The sequence below is a fragment of the Micropterus dolomieu genome, linkage group LG03 (assembly GCF_021292245.1).
Source record: "Micropterus dolomieu isolate WLL.071019.BEF.003 ecotype Adirondacks linkage group LG03, ASM2129224v1, whole genome shotgun sequence".
NCBI classification, from domain to species: domain Eukaryota; kingdom Metazoa; phylum Chordata; class Actinopteri; order Centrarchiformes; family Centrarchidae; genus Micropterus; species Micropterus dolomieu.
This window is the reverse complement of record NC_060152.1, coordinates 21435103-21456509: the sequence shown is the minus strand read 5'-3', so window position 1 is coordinate 21456509 and position 21407 is coordinate 21435103. Positions and strand designations below refer to the sequence as shown.

The window sequence follows — 21407 nt, the reverse complement described above, 5'->3', positions numbered from 1 at the left end:
ATTGGCTATTACTTTGCCTGTCAAAATGACCATCTCGCAGTCGGCACTTTCTTTCTCAATCCAGCTACCTGTGGGGTGTGGGGTGTGGGGGGTGTGTGTGTGTGTGTGTGTGTGTGTGTGGGTGTGTGGGTGTGTGGGTGGGTGTGTGGGTGTGTGGGTGGGGGGGGGGGGGGGGGGGTACAGACATCTTGCGATTTCTAAATTATTCTGGCAAGGTGTGTATATGGGTTGGGCTGTTTTGCCACCTGCTTTCTATGACTACTGGGAGGCATAGAGTTTCACTGCTGCCCTGACATATTCTGAAGACACACACACAGTGTCAATCCTCTGTCCATCTGTGTTTTTCTTCCCTCCCTCTCAAGCGCGCGCACACACACACACACACACACACACACACACACACACACACACACACACACACTAAACCCATGCACTAGCATTTGTGTATGTGAGGCCTAACAATAAATTAACACAACTTAATGAAGGAAAACTTAACTCCTGTAATTATAGTGGAGCTGTATGTATCCTGTGTGTGTGTCTGTGTTTGTGGTTTGTGGGAAGGAAATATCGTATAATCCAAAGGAAGCTTCAATAAGACAACGATGTGTTAGGAACTGCCAAGGTTCATTATCCACAAGCCGTTTCTCTCTCTCAAGTGCATGCACACACCCACACACGCACGCACACACACACACGCACGCTTCAGTTTCAGCTTATTGTGAAGTTAATGACTTGCTCTCTGCTGGTTTCCTGTTGTTTAAACTGAGCCAATTCACGACGCTAGATTTATTGACACACACAGCCAGGTATGTAGGCAGGAAGGCTCCCTCCCTCTTTCACTCCTTCCTGGATTAAATCACTTATATAAACACACATAATCAAGACAAGCAGCATAAACAAACCGATAAATAGTATTCCCATAACATCTGTGATTTTAACATAAATAAAAGGAAGGGATAACTTCTTACACTTACTACTCACACCAGAGTTATCCTTCAGTTAGGTTGCAACTGGTGCTGACCTCTGGAATGTGTAAGTGTAAGGGAGGGGGCTGGGCTAGGGCTGGGCTAGGGCTGTCGCGATAATCGCAAAATTGAATGCGAGGATGGCAAGCACCGCAACAACCGCAATGCTCATACTGTACACTTCAGGGCGTGTAAAATTAATAAATGAGTGCTTCAAAAGTTCCACAACCGTAACAAGCTCTGTAACGGTTCAAGGATGGATCGCCATGGGCTGTACGTGACCTCACTTCAAACTCTGAAGCTGTAAGCGTTGCTGTGTTTTGTGTTGTTTTACTGTTTATTTTAAAAGGTTAGCTAACTTGGCGTTAGCATATTGCGCGGCTAATGTGGCTAGCACGCTCGGCGATGTTGGACTAACGTTGTGTTCCTGAGAAACTGTGGACAGTAAGCCTCATTTGAATCTCACTAACTAAGGAGCGTAGTGTGTCTGAAGCCTGCAGCTGGTTTTCATGTTGCTTTCTGTGGAAATTTAGTTATAACGTTCCTACAGCGCAGTGGTTAGTTGTGGACAGCCATTCTGCTCCACACTGGCATGCGCGTGCGTTGCTGCAGTATGTAAACTGACTTGATAGACATGCCCTGACGGTAATGATATAGCTACGTCTGAAAAAGACATGGTCAAACTACAAAAAGGAGTTGACTAGCACCCAGCAGCTAGCTTTCTCAGACAATAAAGCTGCTGTTAGCAGCTCGTTGTGCAGTGAAGTGACAGATACAGACACTCTTATTCTGCTATATGGCACCAAATTACTTCATTTATGAAAAATGCGATAATACCGCATACCGCGCGGTTGAGCCCCAACACCTTGTCAGCGCTAGGCTGGGCTACCCAAATGTGAGATTTATGTAGAAACACTGTTCTGAAAAGAAGTGAAAAAAGGCACTTTTTGGAGAAAATAAGGAGCCCAACAGATTTTAATTGTGCATTAAGCATGCCACTCAGCTGTCTAAACTGAGCACATACCTTCTGATGGAGTTGGTAAACAGTTTCACACACATTTTATATATATATACACACACACATACACACACACACATATATATATACACACATACATACATCACTTCGTCTTCCAATGTGACCATTCGAAACAACAATCAACACTTTTGACTCCGAATATGGTCGGCCAACAGGTCGTATGAACCACAGCTTTTTTAGCACAACCCTGCGCTTAGGCTGAGGCAACTGTCAGTCCACTTAATGCATGCCCATAGCTCTCTTTAAGCATTCATGTTTTAAATACATTTTAAATTTGCCGCTAACAAACACAGTGAAAGAGGTGAAATTTGTTCAACCAAAATACTGTATGTTAGTTATATTGTAAAAAAATGCAGATTTTGTACTTCAACAGAGATGTTTTCTCAATCCCCTCAAGTTAGCTGTTAGCTAGCTGAGCAAGTATCTACTGACATTTCGAGTAATTCCTTAATTCATAGGCTCATGGAAGACAACACATTTTCTCCATACAGGAAAAGCCTTCAATTAGAAGTGGAGGTGAAAACGTGATGTACTCGGACAAACACGAGCTTATAATCAGATGCTCATGCGTTCAAATCTGCTGAGCCCTCAAGGAAAATACACATATGAAAACCTGGGTCCTCCAATTGAGAACACTCACGTGCGAATGTGTACGTGTGTGAGGCATTCCCTGTGTCTTCGATGACTAAAGCAGGCTACATGTTCTTATTCTAGCTGCGTGGTTAAATAAGGGTTTTAAATCAAAGACCGAGAGTCAAAACACACACAGAAGCCCTCACTGGTTCATTTACTTTACGTGCTGAATCATCAGCTGGAGGGAAAGGAGGGGTGAAAAGTGCCGCCAGTGAGGCAGGTTATCGCGGCAAACGTCTCACTCACTGCTCTCTCCTCCCGCCTCTCTTTTAACCTTCTCTATTTTTCCCTCACTTGTCTTATCTGTTTTTCTGGTTTTTTTCCTTTTCGTTTTCCACCCCCCCAACGCCTTCAGGGAGCTGCCACCCGTCCCACCTGCTATTCCAGTGAAACATTAGCCCTGGCTGATAGCTTAAACCTTTAAGTGTATGAGTGCGTGTGTATAAACTAATGAAGGTATGTCTTCAACAACAAACAGAGCGAGAGACTGGCTCCACACTGCAGACACACGGTGCAGTCACGCTACTGATCCATGTGTCCTGCCCTAACCCAGGGAGGTTTGATATAACCCTGTCACTGCTTGTGACTAATAGCGATGACTAACATATCCACACACACACACAGCGCACAAACACAACTGTCTTGGAGCCATTTGTTTGGATAGAAACAGTCTCCACACTCAAGAGAGACTGAGACACGCACACAAAAATCGTTTATCATCAACACATTTTATCAACAGTCACAGCGTCACTCATTGCCAACACATAGGATATTTTAACAGACTTCTAAACACTTAACGGTGCCCTCAATATCAATTGAAGAATAAAAAAAATACTTTTTCAGGACCACGTCTCTGTTTAAACTAGTTCTATTAACTTTTAATTCAGTTATAGTTATCGTGAAGTTACAATTACGTTAACACTGTTTTTCCTCAGTAGCTCTCAACAAAAAACATACTCGCGACAACATGACAGGCTGTTCACAAGCAATGATGTTAAAGGGGGCATGTGTCTGATTCTCATAGTAATATAAATATAATGATAACCTTCAAGTCATGCAGTGAGAATTATAAATAATTTAATAAGCCTTTAGAGTTATCTGTACGAGTCTAAAAATGTGCAGCTGGGTTAGTATGGTCTGAATACAATATTGTGTGTTATCTTTATGACTTTCAATGCTGCCATCTCTGAACGAGACATGTGGTTGTCTAACACCTTAAACCACAATAGTAATAAAACCATGATTTAAATGGGACAAGTAATTACTACTACTAATTATTATAATAACATTACTATAATAATTATTATTAATCACTCTGTGTGGGAATGTAGAAGACAAAGGTAATTTTGGTTGCACATGTTAGATGAAAACATGCTATTCTGAAACTGTTTTGGTGTGCTTGTCAGACCTTGTTTAGACCAAGGGCACATTGGTTTTGGCATTTGTCTAACCAAATGTTACATAACAGAGACACAGCTATGTTATCTCATTAACAATATGACTCATAAATACATTTGGCATTTTGGGGGTGACCTATAATTAAAAAAAGAGTTAGGGTGAAGAGCCAAATTGGAATCTGCCATTTTGTGAAAATAAGGTATGAATATTATGAAGAATCACAGTGTTTTGACCAGCTGCATGTTGAAAAATGTATGAAGTGATGAAACATTCTCTTGACTTTATAGATCAGAGCTAGTGCCTTTAAAAATAGCTCAATAAAATGGGGAAAAATCCAGAGACCACCCAGAGACATGCCTGTCTCTGTTGCCCTTTGTGTGTATGCACTCATAATTTTAGAACAAAATTCTTCCTGGGCAAGAGAAAAGAGAGAATATTCATCTGATAGCACTTTCTATGAAGTATTTTTATAACAATTTAGACAATATAAAATAAAACATGTCAAGTAATTGTAGATCATTAAATGAAATCAGGTTCAGCTGTAAGTGTTTTGTACTTGTTTTTGCACACTGAGCAGTGGTGAACAGGTTGAGATTTAAAAGGGAAGACAGAGAGGACAGAAAGCTGTATTGCTTCGAGGAATAGCAAGGTCAGAGGGATTTCATTTATAGCAGAATATGAGGTGAACACAACCCACGAAAACACATCCAAATGTGTTTCATAAATGAATGGCTTAAACCAACTAAGCCAAGGAACAAAACAGAGCAGATTGGTAACCAAATGCTGTAATGGAGACTGAATGGAGAGTGCTGGGTTCCCATAGGTCACGTTGTAGTTCAAAGTTCATTGTACCAGTCAGCTACTGGTTTCACACATTAATCACATGTTGACCTATCCAAATCCTCATTCCTTTGGGACCACACCTGTAAAACCTCCACAGCTGTTGCAGCTGGGAATGCCCTCAATGTGAAGTAAACTTCAATAATAAATTGAACAATAACCTGCTGCTTTGCTCTCTAGTTTTGGCCTGACAACATTATTTAACCTCCAGGAAAGCCAACCTACCATCCTGAGGGAAACATCAAGCCTAGTACTGCCAGATTTTGCTCTGCACACACACGGACATACACACACACACACACACACACACACACACCCCCAAACCCCAACCCACAGATGCATAACCATTCTTTTGCAGGCGTTTCATCTCTGGCCCCTCTGAATCAAAGACACTTAATCCTTAAGAGCAGTTGACGGAAAATCGGCACAGATATTATGGCAAACTACGAAACAACAGTGGAAAACCGTCTGACCATGTTCCCTCACTCTGTAACAGCCTTATTCCATCCACCATGACAGGATTTTCTCCATACATCATTATATAAAGCCTGTACTTCATTATGTGATTTTAATTGATAGAAGCTGAGAGAAAAGGGTGTAAAAAAGGAGGGTCTGTGTTGGCAGACGAGGACAAATTAACTAATTTAATGAAATAATTATTCTGATTGTGCCAATTATGCATGGCAGAAAACAATTCAGTTATAACAACTTGGAAAAATTACTTATGAACCTGGCATGGAGGAATGAAAAACCTGTAACGAAAGAATGAACAGACAGTAGCAGATTAGTATTCTAAAAACTACGCTCGGAGAGGTCAATAATGTTCGAACATGGAATATGCCTGAGTTAAACTTAATCCATCAAACCAACAGCATTTTGTGCTCCAGTGGTGTTTTCATTCTTCTCTACATCCACAGTATGAACAAACGAGTCTGTCGTTTATAATAACCACAATCGTAACCAACGCAGAATTGATTTTCTTCAACAAGTTAATCTACACACATTTCAATAAGGGTCAGAAAAGCCCTGATTTGTCATTAGATTTGATATGTGTGAATGAACTTCCAGTGACAGATGATTTGGGCATTCAACCTTCAAGAGACCTTTAAACTCGATACATGTTTAAGTGTGAAACAAATCAGACTGCCTGAACAAGCTGTCGCACGGTCATCGTGTGAAAAATTGACTTTTTTATGCCTTTGTCCCCAGAGAACAGTGTTTGGTTAGTTTCTGGGGAAATTGCAAATATATACTTAATTAGCAGAACTTACAGTGTATTTTTATTTTTTTTACTTTCCCCTGCTGGATACTTGCGGCAATGTTCTACAGATGGAGCTTTTTCGTGCTGTAATCCTTTCCAGAATATCTGTAGCTTTTATTTTAGCGACAGTGATATTTACTGCTTCATGATTCTGTGGCCATGAAGTCTGTGACCAAAAAATAGTCATATCAGCTTCCTTTCAAAAATAACTCAAGTAACGTTCCTGAAGTTCATAATGGAGTTCAAGATCCTCAGCCGTCAAGGATATCAAGGAGGGAGGTCTGATGTGTGTCTGGATATGCGTGTGTGGTGTTTTTTTTCTGATAAGGAAGGCCAAGGGGGTTTGACCCCTCATGACCTCTGCAGTGTTGGTGGCATTAAGCTGTTTGTAAAGAGAAATACATTCATCTACTGTGTGTGTGTCACTCAGATAAGCTCTGTACTCACACATACCTGGACAAGGTTGCTGTCTGCCACATTATTTGAGGTGAACTTCATGTGGCTAAACAAAAGACTAATTGTGAGAATCCACATTAACAGTCACCTGTGAGTCCGACCACACACACACACACACACACACACACACACAGGGCTTCGCCTTTCACCTTGAGTTGTTCTGGATTGCATGAGTGCACCAGCGTGAAAAGTAGAGTGAATCAGTGAAAACACTTTATGACTCTTACATACACAAACACACACAAAGACAGCATGCTGTGGGGCCTTCTTTTAAGTGTTTGAAAGAGAACAAGAAAAAACAACAAAAGAAAGAGGCCAATGTAGCCTGTGGCTAAACACAAAAAGTTATTGGCTTTCTGTAAAAGAGAGAATAGCAGAAGAAAAGATTAATCAGAAGTTTAGTGAAAGACAAATGGCTGGACATATGTTTAAAAAAAGGGTCAGTTTCTACACACCATTATCAATCCAGGAAAAGTTGGGGATGCAATTAGTTTTGATTAACAATTATGTTGTAAATACCAAGTTTAACATGCCTTGTCTCTCCCTACCTCAATCTCTTTATCTCTCTTTGTCATCAAGACACATATCTTAGGACTAGGTGCTTTAAAGAGTAACTAAACCCCCAAACCACATTTTAGCAAAAAAAACAATAACAAAACAAAAACACTGTTTATGGGTATTTAGTAGTGATCTGATAGTTTCAGATCCAAATTACATTTTAGTGCAACGTATTTGAATTCTACATATTGCGCAACTACCCACTATTGGTTGAAACTGAATCTTGTCTGATCTATTGGCACGTGAGGTATATGGTGGCGACTTTTGTCCAAGCACAACCAACCACCCCCTCTCCTCTCCCTCATATAAAACCAACATCTCCCGACTCTAAGGGCTGTGGACACAGAGTCGATTGAAAAGTGGATTGAGTATAGTAACTGAGGAGTTAGACTCCACTGTAATGATTTTAGTGTACATTTTATAGTTGTGTGTCTGCCAACACAGTCTTCAGTAGGTTAAGTTAGACAGTTAGGTTGTTAGATTTTTCCAATTTTAGTAGATGTAGGTTAGCTTTAGCTTGTAGTTCAACTTTGTGTTTTTTAAATAGTTGTTTGATTCAGCATTAGTTAGTTAGTTAGTTTTAGTATTTAGGCTAGTGGCCAGAATGGGTCGGTACTGTTGATTTTCTGGTTGCAAAAAGACATCCGGAGTGCACAGTTTTCCAGCAGACGTAAAATTAGGCGCCAGTGGTAGTGACACTCCTCCACAGATAAACTGAAAAACCACACAGAGATTGTTACAAAAGGGATATGAAGGCGTCTAGTGACTGTCAAAGCTCCGGCAGACACGGAGAGTCTGACAGCAGCTGCTCAAGGCTGGTTACCTCTGATTGCCAGCACTGACCGCTGGGCAGTCTGTCTCTCTGTCATTCTGGCTAGGGTCTCCTTACCACCAGTGACACACTACGTAGCCTCAAGGCCACGTCCCCTATAGTGGTTGTCCTGTACAGTCCTGCATTTTTTAAATTTGTTCATATTTCACATAAATACACACACTTGCACGCACACACAGTGGGTGTGTTTTTTGTCTTGTCCGAAGCCCTGGCCTCTCTCCCAGACTCTGAACTGCCCCCCAGCTATTACTGCTGCAGCTAAATGTGTCAGACCACTAGATGTGTACTGGTATTGATTTCACACAACTGACATCACCCATGTGTGTGTTTGAAAGAGTGTGTTTAAGTAACAGAAGCCAGAAATTGAGTAACCACACACACACACACACAGAAGGGTGGCCAGACACTTTAAATCAACAAGATCTTATGACGCGATACCATGTGTGTGGTGAGCTTGAGTGTGTCTCGGTTTTTTTGTGTCTCCCATGACCAGTGTATCAAGATTTTGGCCAGATCAGTGCCACAGTTTGAATTTCCATAGAACACTAGAAAAACAACTGGAGTTGGGGATAGAGACCTCTACTACAGGCTAAACAATTGCCTAAAAAGCAATGCTATGTAAACACACACACACAAACACATACACACAAAGATAAGCATCTGAGTCAGTGTTAAAGCAAACCCAGCGGTATCACTCCTCAACTCAAGGCCCCTTCCAAGGGAACTTAAAGGAGAAGATTTAAAGTGGAAGAAATGGCCCCACACTGCGCCCAATCAGAAGCTTTCAATGCTAAAATATATACTTGAGTGCTGACAGGCAAGACTCCAATTTCAAGTTTTGGACCCTTGCACACACGTACACAGAAAAGTCAAGACCTCAAAATGAAAAACAGACTAGTAAAAAGATGACAGATAGACAAAGAGAAAAACAACTGCCAGGATACTAAAACCAGAAGTCAATGAGAAACAAGAAACCACTGTACATTAAATCTAAAGAGAAAAATAGGATTATTTAACTCTTAAGCATATAATCCAAGCAAAATACTCTTAGCTATATGTAACATTTCCAAAAGTATTCATCATTTCCCATTTATTTCAAGATATTATTGTATCTACCATAAACAAGGTAGACCACCGCTGGGAGGTTTGTCCCTCTCTACTGTGTACCTTGTGCCATCAGCACATCTTAAATGAGTTTAAAGCACAAAGCAGCAAGACGCCGCTGTTCTTCCAAAAGAAAAAGGGTTTCTTATCTTGATAGATGGTGAAACTCATCAGTAACATAACACAAACTTAACAACAACAAAAAAAAACCCTTCATGAATAGGAAACAAAAGCGTTTCTGAATAAGGAAGTATTGAGATAGTGTCTCAGCCAGCGTAGATTGTAATACAGCAGTTAAGAGGGCAGGGTGATCATTCTGATGTTTAAAAAATTACATACACTTTTAAACTAATACCCAAATGAGGGGTTGACAGAAAATGCGGACTTAAAAATGACAAGAGAAAAGCATTAAGTCAAAGATAGAACAGAGACAGATTTGAAACTAATAGCTTGTGTTCAGGTTGGTTGGGTTTCCACACAGTGCCAGTGCGGAAAATAAAGGGGAGGTGGGGAAGGATGGATGGGAGAAGTGAGTGAAGGGAGAGGTGATGTCAGAAAAAGAAAGAAAGAAAGAAAGAAAGAATCGCATCTAAAGAAACATACTGACTCACACAGTAGCTGATGCAGAAATACCACACACCAGCACTTCAGGCTGTATGTGGAGAGTGGTTCTATGAACTGTCCATATAGTTAAAAACAGAAAGCTTAAAATGTAGATAGATGTACGATGACCTGAATAAAAGTCTTGTTCATCCAGATTTATATTTTATATTTAAGCCTATGGCCTGACCGTTGACCTACATGAGGCAGTTACATGAAATCTATTGATTGCCTCATTACATGGCTCTCATCCGCTTACAGCACACTCTGTTAACAAAATTACTTTAATCTGCAAAATCAAAAGACTTGTATGTGAACATACATATATTAATATCTAAGATTTTTACATGGGAACCAGATCAACATAATTCAACTGAGAAAAGCATACATTGGATAGCTAACTTTTCAGGTTATCATCTTGCATAAACATGCATAATTATTCCATTGCAAACAAAGCATATTTCTTCTAAATAACACTGCTAATTGCGTCTAGTTTGGAAGAACGTAGCTTGAACATGAATTGTGTCAGGAATCAAGGCTCAAACATTGAAACAGTGCTGCTGTCAGTCCTCCTTGAATGTGTCCCGTGTTTACAATGTTTAACCTTGTAAAGTGATGTATGTGCTGATGAATGAGAAGGACTGCAGCAAAGGTGATGGATTTAGAAGAGAACACATCACTGTCGTCATTCAAAAACTTTTGGAATTGAAAAGCTTTTTTTCCCTTCTTTTGCAGATGAAAGGAAACCGTGTTGTAATATTTTTTAAAAAGGTCACACCTGGTGACATAACGTACACCTGACAGCAAGAATAATTACATTTTGTAATATCTCTGCTGGAATACATATTATCTGAAGTGGAACGTTTAAAAAAAAGTCTAGCTAATGAATTTAATATCGTTCATAGCAAGTTTTTTTTTTTATTTTGAGTCAAGGGAGTGTGTGTGTCCATATGGAGATGGGGGTTTCTGCTATTTCAAAGTGTGCATGTAGTCACACAAACATACACACATACACATTTTTAAATGTAAGTCAAAGAAGTAAGAGAAGAAAAACATTTAACACAGTCCATTAGGACTATGTATTGTGTCTTACCTCTCTTTGAGGAAGTCCAGCACTTTTTTGAAGTCATCGATGCAATACTCTCTCTTCATGTCCATCAGGACGCTGTCTGAGGCCGACTGCACAGGAACATGAAGGAAGGCATAGACACGTGGGTGATTCAATATCTTAGCCATCTCCTAATGCAACACAGGGAACAGAGAGAGACAAAGGGGGGAACAAGAAAAAAAATGAAATAAAGGGTTAGATTTTTCATAGGTATTTCTGATATATCTAATGTATCATTATGGAGCAAAGGAAATGAGAAAATCCCCACATTGGTAAAGCTGCAGATGATGCTGCTATTGTTTCTTAATACTAAGATGATTAATCATCTCTTAAAATAGTAGTTTTCTGTTGATTGACTAAATTGTTAATTAGCAATTAGTTTGCAAATTATGGTGCATAGGACAAAAGGGCAGAGATTCTGTACAAGTGGTGTCCAATAGCCATCTAAGGCCAGAAATGCAAACTCTGTAAGTATTTTAATATGACAATAAGGTTTATTCAATGCAAATAATACATAACATAAGAAGAAAGAAGAAAAAAACTCTCACGGACAGCTCTGAAGAATGATAGCTGCAAGCTTTTAATAAATTAAGGTTCTATTAACATTCTTGCCTCTTTCTGCACTCTCTTTGCTGCAGACCTTCTACCATAGACTGCCTCTCCTATTTTCTATTCCTCTTTTTTGAACTGGGAAAATAATAGAAAAGCAGCTCAGAGAATCCATCTTGTACCCACTAGATTCAAAGTCAAAAGCCTCAAAGATGCATCAGTAGGGGTTCTTCATGTCAAAAACTTTTACTGAATCATCCGTGCCCACATCTCAGATCAAAATGGTGAGGGGGGAAAAAGAAAAAGAAATACAAGAAGTCCACTAGGTACCTTTCGGTTTTCACTGAATTAAACAAATGCTTTGGTTACAGTACGTGCTGGCCATAATGCATGGGATTTCTACAATACAGTATGCAGAAAGCAGGTTTAATGTAAGGAAGATCTGCCATCACATACTCAGAATGATTATCAGATGAAGTGACAAAGTGAAAGAACAAACACACTGAGAAATGAAGAGAGAAAGCTGCATTTCTTGTTCCATATACTTACATATAAATGTTTTCACACCCCAAAGGATGTGTTTAACACAAGGGTTTGTTCACACTACAAGATTCTTGACTTTAATTAAGTAAAGACCCTCTGCAGCTCGAATCAAGGGGATGTTTCTGACAGCACACAAGGCTAAATTCCTGTTATCTGTTAAATGTTGTACATTGTATCATACTGAGAAATACGGACAAAGTGATATCAAGGTCGCCATACACGGATAATGAATGTTTATAATTTCAGTTTAAGGTACTGAAAAGGGTGGTGAAAGCTGGATTTCTGAGTAGCATCACAGGACTTTGAAACATCTTTTTCGTCTCAGCTCCTACCCTTTTACCAAGAACAGCAAGACTGACATTCTGTGTTCATGTTAGTACACCACATTAATCGAGGGTGTTGGAAGGTTTCATTTCCTCTGTAAAAGAACTGTAGAGACTGCAGATGTCAGATTTTTCTGATGGACATAATCAGGATGCTATCATTACCATGCTAATCACCACAAGAAGGAGAAAGAAAAAGAGAGGAGAGGAAGAAATGATTTAATGATTTCCTGCAAGAATATGCTGATTGCAGTCCGTCTTCTCAATTAAGATCTATTGTAGAATGTTCCCTACTTAACACACAGACACAAAGGCATATGTGTGCATGTGTGCGCGCGCGCGTACACACACACACACACACACACACACACACACACACACACACACACCCCACACACTAACACAGCTCAGTTGCAGTGCACCACAGGGGGTTGACCACTGGAAGCTCCAAATTAGAAAGAATTAATTTGGTTGGAAAATGGAGCTTGATTGGTGACTGAAATCAGCTTGCTGTGTGTGTGTGTGTGTGTGTGTGTGTGTGTGTGTGTGTGTGTGTGTGTGTGTGTGAGGCGTAAAACAATGCATGCGTGTGTTTTTGAATGATTTCAAAACGTAAAAGAATAGTAGATTGATTATGTGCCCATGTGTTATTTCTAAGTTCTTGCAGTTACTCTTCTGATAATTATGCTCTACTTTTCTCAGTGTAGAAGCCAAAACCAAAGCACTTCAATACAGGCAGGTAACAAAAGAAGCATGTCCAAAGTATACACGATGTCAACCCAAATCAGCAGTGTATCACACAATCGACAATAAAAACCAAAAGAATACTATCACTAAATACGTGCTACATGAGGCAGATGCACTTGAAATGATGTGTGTGGTTTTTGGCCATATAGATACTTGTGGAAAATACTGGTGAAAACATGTTTGAACCTTTTTACCTCTGGTACTTTGTGGTATAAGCCCTTAAGTGAGCACTTCAGGTACTGAAGAACATAGAACAGACCTGGTTCGGAAACTATGCGTCCAATTCTACTTTATACATGTTTGTTAGCTACCAGTAAGGTCTGATTGATGATGATTGTCATGTGAAGGTCACAATGGGTACATTAAGATATAGCCATACTCAAGTCATCTTTCTGACCTGCTCATGACATAGTTGTGAAACTTGTGAACATTTTCTCAGGATTTTGATTTGTTACTGTATATGTGTGTCTGACTGTATGTGTATATACATCTGCACTTGTTACCTGTGATGAAATGTGCTATATAAATAAGACTGCTTTGCCCTGCCATGCCTTTCAGTATATATCCTGGTGCAGTGTATAGTATTATGAATCGTAATATTCTGCTCCGGTGTCATTAGGTTCACTGACGATGACAATGCCCCACCGACCAGAACAGATCCCACAGATTGTATGTGCTGCAAGGGTGAAGAGGGTCTCAACAGATGGTATGCTAGTTTCAGTAGCAGGGTACTGCTCATTAATCTATAAGGGGAGGACTTTTCATTCACACAAGCCATGTATCATGCGCGTGCATCTGTCTGACAGAGTGCTTACCATCCTCCAATGATTATACAGTACACTGATATGAATCTCTCGTTACCAATCCCTGTGGAGTTGAGGCCTTTTCAGTGTTTCACTGCTGCTGGCAGACGGTTTAGTGAGTCTGAAGTGAAAATGATGCTGTGATGAGGAAGATATCGCTCAGCAGTGACCGGTGGCAAAAATGAAAGTGCTGCTTTAATGCCTTCACTCCTGGGTGGATGAACTATCCAACTCAAAGCAGAATTCAACAAGCTTAAACAAATCAATCAAGAATTGGTGCAAGTGGGCTGTTTGTTTTGTGTTTTATCAGTCTTGACAGTGTTTAAAGCCAGTATAATTGTTGTTTCTCGCTCCCTGTGCCACTTTCTTTCCCCCCGCCAGGCCCATCTCTCTCATTCCCACAAACACACACACAACTCCTTTCATCTTTGGTTGATCAGCTCAGATAAACATATGAACCAGAAAGGATCCATCTTAACTGGCTTAGCTCAAAGGATCTAATATCTACCTCCTCAAATCAAATACGACTGAAAAGAACATATGTGGGGGAAAAAAGAGAAACAGCAGATGCAAGGTGGCGGCACAAAAATGTGTGCTCAGTGTGAGCTTGGTGCTCTAAATTACTTTGGAAGATTCTGTATTAGGTTGCTCTCTGCTCTGTTTCATGTCCTTCCTCTTCACCAGTCCCGCTATCAAGTCAGCCACCCAGCTGAACGCTGAGAAGAGAGGACTGGACCCAAAATGCCGACACAGAGCAAGTACTGGTGAGTAAGTGAGGTTTATTGCTGCACACGGTGAATCTTACAGGTGAGGTGGTATAAGCAGTCCAAAAACACTACCGATGAAAAATCCAACTGAAAGTAAATCCGCAATAACACAAGAGGCACGAGTAACACTGGGGTAACACTGGGAAAACACAGAAGAAACACTGAAAAAGCACTGGAGAACTCTGACATGGAAAACAATGAACTGGCAAGGAGTGAAAGAAAGACAACCACTTAAATAGACAGGTGAGCAGGGCTGGACTGGGACCAAAAAAAAATCATGGTATTTTTGGCCAAGGCAGCCCACCAAAATCAGTCAGCCCCTCACCAATACACCATTGTTCTATTTAAGCCTCGATTATACTTTCCGCGTCCGCGAGTTTACAAGGGTCCACGTGATGAAAAAAACGTCATCAGAGGGGGTACGCGTAGGGTCCGCGCGTACACCCGCGTCTGCTCCTGAGTATAATCAAGGCTTTAGGGGGTCAGATTATGGCTGTGATGAAACACGGAGATGTGACATTGCACAAGATTGGTGTCCATGACTACAAGACAAGTATATATTTTAATAGACGTACTTTATAGAAAATTATTTAAAGATGAAATATTCAATCGGGAGGGTCTGGGGGTCCTCCGCCAGAAGATTTTTAGCATCAAACACTTAATTTCCTACATTCTGGAGACATTTTCTGCACCAATTTTTGATGGAAGTGTCTTTATTTTTATAAAGGGAAGCACAAAATACAGGTGGCAGGTGACAATTCAGAATATAAAAACTTTTTTTTTTTTTTTTTTTTTTTAACACTACAGAGGTTTCTTCTATATTTACATTGCAGGCTTCTTGTGCAAATAAACCTTTCTCATAGCATTTTTATTTGTTAACATTTCTTGGTGCAAGCTATTTTTAAGAACGTTTTTAACAAATGCTTTCAGAAAGTGGTGGCTACATGTCCCCAGCATCCCCAGTGTAAATGACCCTCCTCCCTGCTCCCTCCCCACAGGTTGAGCTACTATGCTTCCATGCTTACCGCTTCACCTCCACTCTCCTCCTGCTCTCTCTCTCACTCGGCCCTGTCACTTTGTCCCTCTGTTTTGCTAACTTCCTCCTCTGCCTGGCAGTGGCCACCACAGCTCTCCTTTACTCCTTCAGGTGCCTGTGCCTGCTCTACGCAGGGTACTGCAGCTGATGTCGAAGCTACTGCAGCCCCAGTAGAAAACATATCGTATATGTTCACGCATTTGGCGACCTCCGTCTGAAGAATGTTTTTTTTTTCCTTTTGGCCCGCAATGCAAGAAACAGAGAGCAGAGGGGGTGGGGGCTAGTAAGAGATGTGATTGGGCCAGCCCAATGTCAGTACAGAAAATTACCCAATGGGCCGCTGTCCATGCTTTATGGGCTGATCGTTGGCACGTTTTTTAAAAACAGTTACAGTTATATAAATAATAATTCACGTTACACCAGCCCCAAAGGTGTGTCTGCCCACCGGGCATTTGCCCGGTATGACAGATTACCAGTCCAGGCCTGAAGGTGAGGGAGACACTAATTAGACACAGGTGAACCCACTAAAGCAATCAGAGACAAGCACAGAAAGTAAAACAAGACAACACACACTAGGAGCAGACTACAAACTAAAACAGGAAGTAAAGCTACAGACAATACACCAGCAAAAATGAAACTAAATACAACAGAGAACAAGAAAACCAAGATCAACCATCAAAACCTAAACAAGAAGGCAATGGATAAAACCGAAAGGACATCAATCAAAATAGCAGAAAAAAAACATAATAAAACCCAACACTGACACCCGCTCCTGTTTTGTTTTTAGAGCAGAAAACATGTGTTCACTGACTGTCGTTCTAAATTTCGTTCCCTACTTGGACTTGTGTTATAGGTGGAATACGTACGTTTCAACTCTTCATAAAGAGGTTGCAGAAACTGATTGAGGGGAAAATGCTGATTTGTTTGGTCTCCATTTGTGTTACTACTGACTGCATACAAGTTATTAACCTAGGGACGTCTGAAAAGAATGTAAAAGAAAAAGAAACAAAGGAAAGGAAAAGGGCATTACACTGCTTGATCTGAAATGTCACATGTCAAAAGACATTTTCAGGTGCGATTCACTGAGTTTATCCTGTAATTTTGGCCTCGCACATGTTTTGATCTAAACAGAAACGTGTAGAAGAGAAATAAGAAATCACTTGCAATTATTTGGATGTGTTTCGTAAGTGCCCCGGTAAAGGCTAACATTACCTATCGTTTGAAAAAGCTACACATTGTGCGAGTGGCAGTTGGTCAGTGGTCAATTCAAAGTCTCTTCGGACCTATTACATACTGTATGTATTTATTATTAACAAGCAGCAGGCTTTTGCTGTATGGCTCTATTTATTTCAAAAGATAAAACACATGGTATCGGATACTTTCACTATGTTTTTACTTTGTATTTTATATCTTTTTATATTACTAATATTTTAACCACTTCCATTTTAACTACCATTTTATGTATTACTTGCTTTGTACTTTCTTTAATTATATATTTAATATATGGAAGTATGTAATATTATGTAAAGAACACCAAATTGCTCCTGTGTAGAGAGAGAGAGAGAGAGAGAGAGAGAGAGAGAGAGAGAGAGAGAGATCGATCTCACAGATGGATTTCCCAGACAGAGAGGGTAACAGTCTAGTTCAAGTGAAGAAGAATAAGAAAGAATAAGTAGCACCTAACTGCATTCACACAGACATACAGACAAACCCACACATAACAGAGTATTAACAGGGTTCACCCAGGGGAGTCTGTAGAGAAAATGATTCTACAAGTCGGTCCCAGGATAATAGGTCAGGTCCCCTGTGTGTGCACTGGGAAACCACACACAAACACACAGTCAGTGGGAACAGTATTCAGCAGCAGATAGAGAAACTGAGCTCCCAATGGTATTAAACATTTCGAACACTTCAGGCTATACAGAGCCTGCAGCACCTCACACAATGCATATAATATCTTATGTGTGGCACAGTAAAAGTGAAATCAAGTGCACATGTAGCATTTCAATGTCACACTGTATCTACTGACTGTTGTGAGCTGGAACACAACCACTATAAGAATATATGTGTTTGCTGCAGCTGTGAAATACAGTAAACTGCAGATAATTTTCTTTGTTCGAAAAAAAAAAAATAGGCTCTAAAGCCTCAACAAAAAGCACAAATAAGATCAGTTTTAAATGTCTTTCAGAACTCATAATTCACCGCATTAATTCAGAAAACATGTTCCCTGCAGCAAGTCAGGATTTAGATTTAGAGGTACACCAGAATAGCTTTACTGTGAGCATTAATTTGATGCCGGGTCCCTCACACAATGCTACATTAGGTCTCTAATGTGAAGAGGCTCCCAAAAGCTTCATTAAAATGAAAATGGTCTGAGAGGGTGTGTCTAAGTGTGCGCTGTGTACAGCTGTGCTCGTGTGCACATCTGAGTGTGAAGGTGAGAGATGCATGCTACTACGTTCCCTTGTGTGTGTGTGTGTGTGTGTGTGTGTGTGTGAGAATGCTTGTGTCCTGGCAATGAAAAATATCAGCCGATGCAGAGGATATTTGGTAGTTTGTCAACGTTCCCTAGGGCCCAGTGTGGCTCCATCGAACAGTCACAAATCTCTCACTGTCTCCGGAAAATAAATGGCTAAATGAAAATATGAAATCAAAAGTTGAAAACCAACAGCAATAGAAAATGTGAAAATAATTACAAATGTTGTGCAGTCCTGTGTCCCACAATTAGAAAAGATTCACTTTTATGCATGTTTCAACATTTCACATGGTCAACAACAACACCTAACATGAGAGAACAATGAACTTTACCGGTTTTGTTTTTTTTCTTCTGATCATCATTTTTAATGAATGCATTTTAAAACATTGAGGCAAAAGAACTGTCACAGGAGATCCAAAACACTAATTCACATTTTAAGGTTTGGCAAAATTACACTTTAAGTTTAAATTGTCTTGGATGAAAACCAACTAGTGAGAACCAAGGAAACACACAGATTTTTGTTTCTCTGTATTTTGAAGACCCTATTTTAGAATGTGTTTTGAGTAAATAAATCTGAGCAAAATATTAAGAATCTATTTGCTTGCAACACAACAGTGTCACACTACTGTTTCACAGAGTGAATGGCATACCTGATGTATATCTAGTCAAACTGAGATAACCTCTGTGGAGGATGTTTAATGGACAACTGCAATCCCATTCATCTCAGCCTGGCTGATTGCTACGTACGAAGAGGCTACTTTCATACCTCATTTACTGAGTCTGCTAACAGGTTTGATTCACACACTCAGGCCCCATCCACACTACTCTGTTTTAGTTTACAAACGGAGAATTAAAACGAATACAATCTCCGTCCACACCAGCGTTTCCGCTGTGTTATGGAGTTAATCTCAGTCTACATTAAAACGACTGAAAACGCACAGCTAGGACCCGTTCAGGTGCACTGGGCATGATGGTCTATTCCGTAGTTACAGAAGATTTGGCGAAAGAATAATTAAATATAGACTAAGCATCAGACAAGTTTTTTTTTTGTTGCATCGATCAATAACGAGCTGGGACTGTTACTGAATGTAACACAGGAGTGTGGCGTCAGAAAACAGACTGGGAGTTGTTGCAAAGTAAACGGCGACATGCACAGTACAAGTGTAGGGAGATGAGTGTTATTTGCACGGTACAGAAAAAATATGATGTCAAAAACCCGGTCAGCAGCATCGTGTTTCTGCTTTGCAAGACCCAATCAGAGAGCCGAGCGTGAGCGGCTGTGTCATCGTTTCTAAAGTCCTCCGTTTTGGCCCGTCTTCACTAAAACGCCCTCCGGAGTTTTGAAACGCAAAACGGGGTCGGCAGCGTTTCCAAATTTCTCCATTTTAGGTCTTCATTTTCATCGTTGTAGTGTGGACGGGAGGTGCAAACGTAGCAAAAGGTCTCCGTTTTAATTCGTAAATGCAGTATGTGGATGGGGCCTCAGGCTCCTACAAGCACATCTGCATACACACACACACACACACACACACACACACACACACACACACGTTATATGATCAAATGACCTAGTGCACCTTCGACAGCTGCTTAGCCACTTCTTGACAGACGGATAGACGGACACAGACAGATTAACAGATAGACAGATAAAAAAAATTGTGAGTTTAAAAATATGAAGTCTAAAGAGAAAAAAAATGTCGGTAAAGTGAAAAACAAAGAAGTAGCATTGCTTGGAGACATTTTCACTTGCAACTACTCAAGTAAAAATGTCCACTGACAGCACGATGCAATCAACTAAAATGTCAGAGACAAGTGGCCCATGAGAGGTGAATGGGCCTTTAACTGCTCCAATCAGCAAATGGTGCTATGAGGCTGTCTACATTTGTCAGAAAAAAAACTGAATGCACATAGGCAGAAAATGTATGTTCTTTTGTGTCAAAGGGAGACATTACAAAAGTGCTGATCTGAGCAAGTATGTGTTAAAGAGGGTGATCTTTTAGGTGGAAGTGGAGAGGTTACTTGGCCTTTTCAGCTTTAATCACAGCCATTCGGCATGATGCTGTGTTCTTCAAAAGAAGAGATAGAGGGTTAGAACTTGGCCTTTTCTTAAGATGAAGGATAGATCTACTTTGGAGATTTCATCATCACACCGTTCTTTTTGCTGTGATTACTGCCATCATGAGAGGAATTGGAGAAAACAGACAGAAGAAGAGGTGAAGGAAGAGTAATTAGGACGAGAAAAACAAGAGCATAATAGTTGTGGGAAGATGAAAAAATTGAAATAAGGACAAGAAGAATATGAAGAATTACAAGAAAAGAAAAAAACAAGAAGGAGAAATGCGGCCAGAGGGAGAAAAAGCTAATAGTGGAAGAAACAAGAGGACTTCAAGGGATTCTAATACAATACACTTTCAGCAAATAAATTTCCTCATGGGTTGCTAGCTCTCCATTTCTTGTATGCTCTGAAAAAGAAATCTGGTATTCCGTCATAGCCTTGTGTCTGTAAATGGAACACAAACAAAGCTGCTCGGAGCAAGCAGCCACAACGTTGCTCCAGCCAATCAGCAACAGGTGGAGGTAGCATTTGTGCACGAAGCAGTGGGAAAGAGAACGTTGTAAATTAACACCGGTACATTCGAACATGCTGGACTCATCATGGGATGTGCTGTGAAGAAAAGGAGGAAAAGGTCTGCCGAGTACAGGTTGTAAAACAAGTTATATGACCTGTGTTAACATCGATGATGCTTTCAATGCTGAATAAAAGTGAAAACTGATGCAGAGGTTACGCCGTTTCTGCTCGACAGGTAAGACATTAGCTTTGCTGTTTCACACAAACGATTGCTCAGTACTGTGTTGTCCTAATGTTGTCGCGTTTGTGATGGCTGATCCCAAGTGGTTTGCTTTGTTACCGTCGCAGCGGTCAGTGTGTGTGCGGTACAGGAGGAAGAGAAGGAGCAAGTGTGTGAACAGGTGACCCTGTCAATAGCAGCATAAATAAATGGGTCAGCATTAAGCCTTGTTTAGCAGTGTTACATTGGCCTGTGAATAAAGACTGCATCTTCTCAAGACTAAAACTTAGCTTCCTAGTGTTGCTTGCCAATTGTTGAATAAAGAGTGAAGGGGGTTAGCCTCAAAGTTAGCATCAACTTCGGCCCTGGAGAAAAACAAAATGATGAGTGTCCTAATATAGCATCCCTTTAAACTCAAGGAAGAGTGAGAAGGGAACTTTCAGAGTTCTGGCAGGTTTTTCTTTTATGTGCTGGGCTCTCAATCACTGACAATATAAGAAGTGTGTGTGTGCTGGCAGGAGAGAGCTGAAAAGAGGGTAGAGGATAAAGGGTAAATGTCCCCCATTCACCCTCTCCCCTA

The 21407-nt window shown here is 40.4% G+C and overlaps 1 protein-coding gene across 5 annotated transcripts in view; it reads right to left on the bottom strand.

The window, feature by feature from the left end:
* The window catches only part of cdkal1 (CDK5 regulatory subunit associated protein 1-like 1), a 283565-nt gene that overhangs the window by 109047 nt on the left and 153111 nt on the right, over positions 1–21407 (bottom strand). For all 5 annotated transcript variants that reach the window (XM_046044868.1, XM_046044869.1, XM_046044870.1 and 2 more), the window contains one exon: positions 10780–10925. In XM_046044868.1, coding sequence (XP_045900824.1) covers positions 10780–10925 — 146 coding nt within the window. The remainder of the gene's footprint in view (positions 1–10779; positions 10926–21407) is intronic.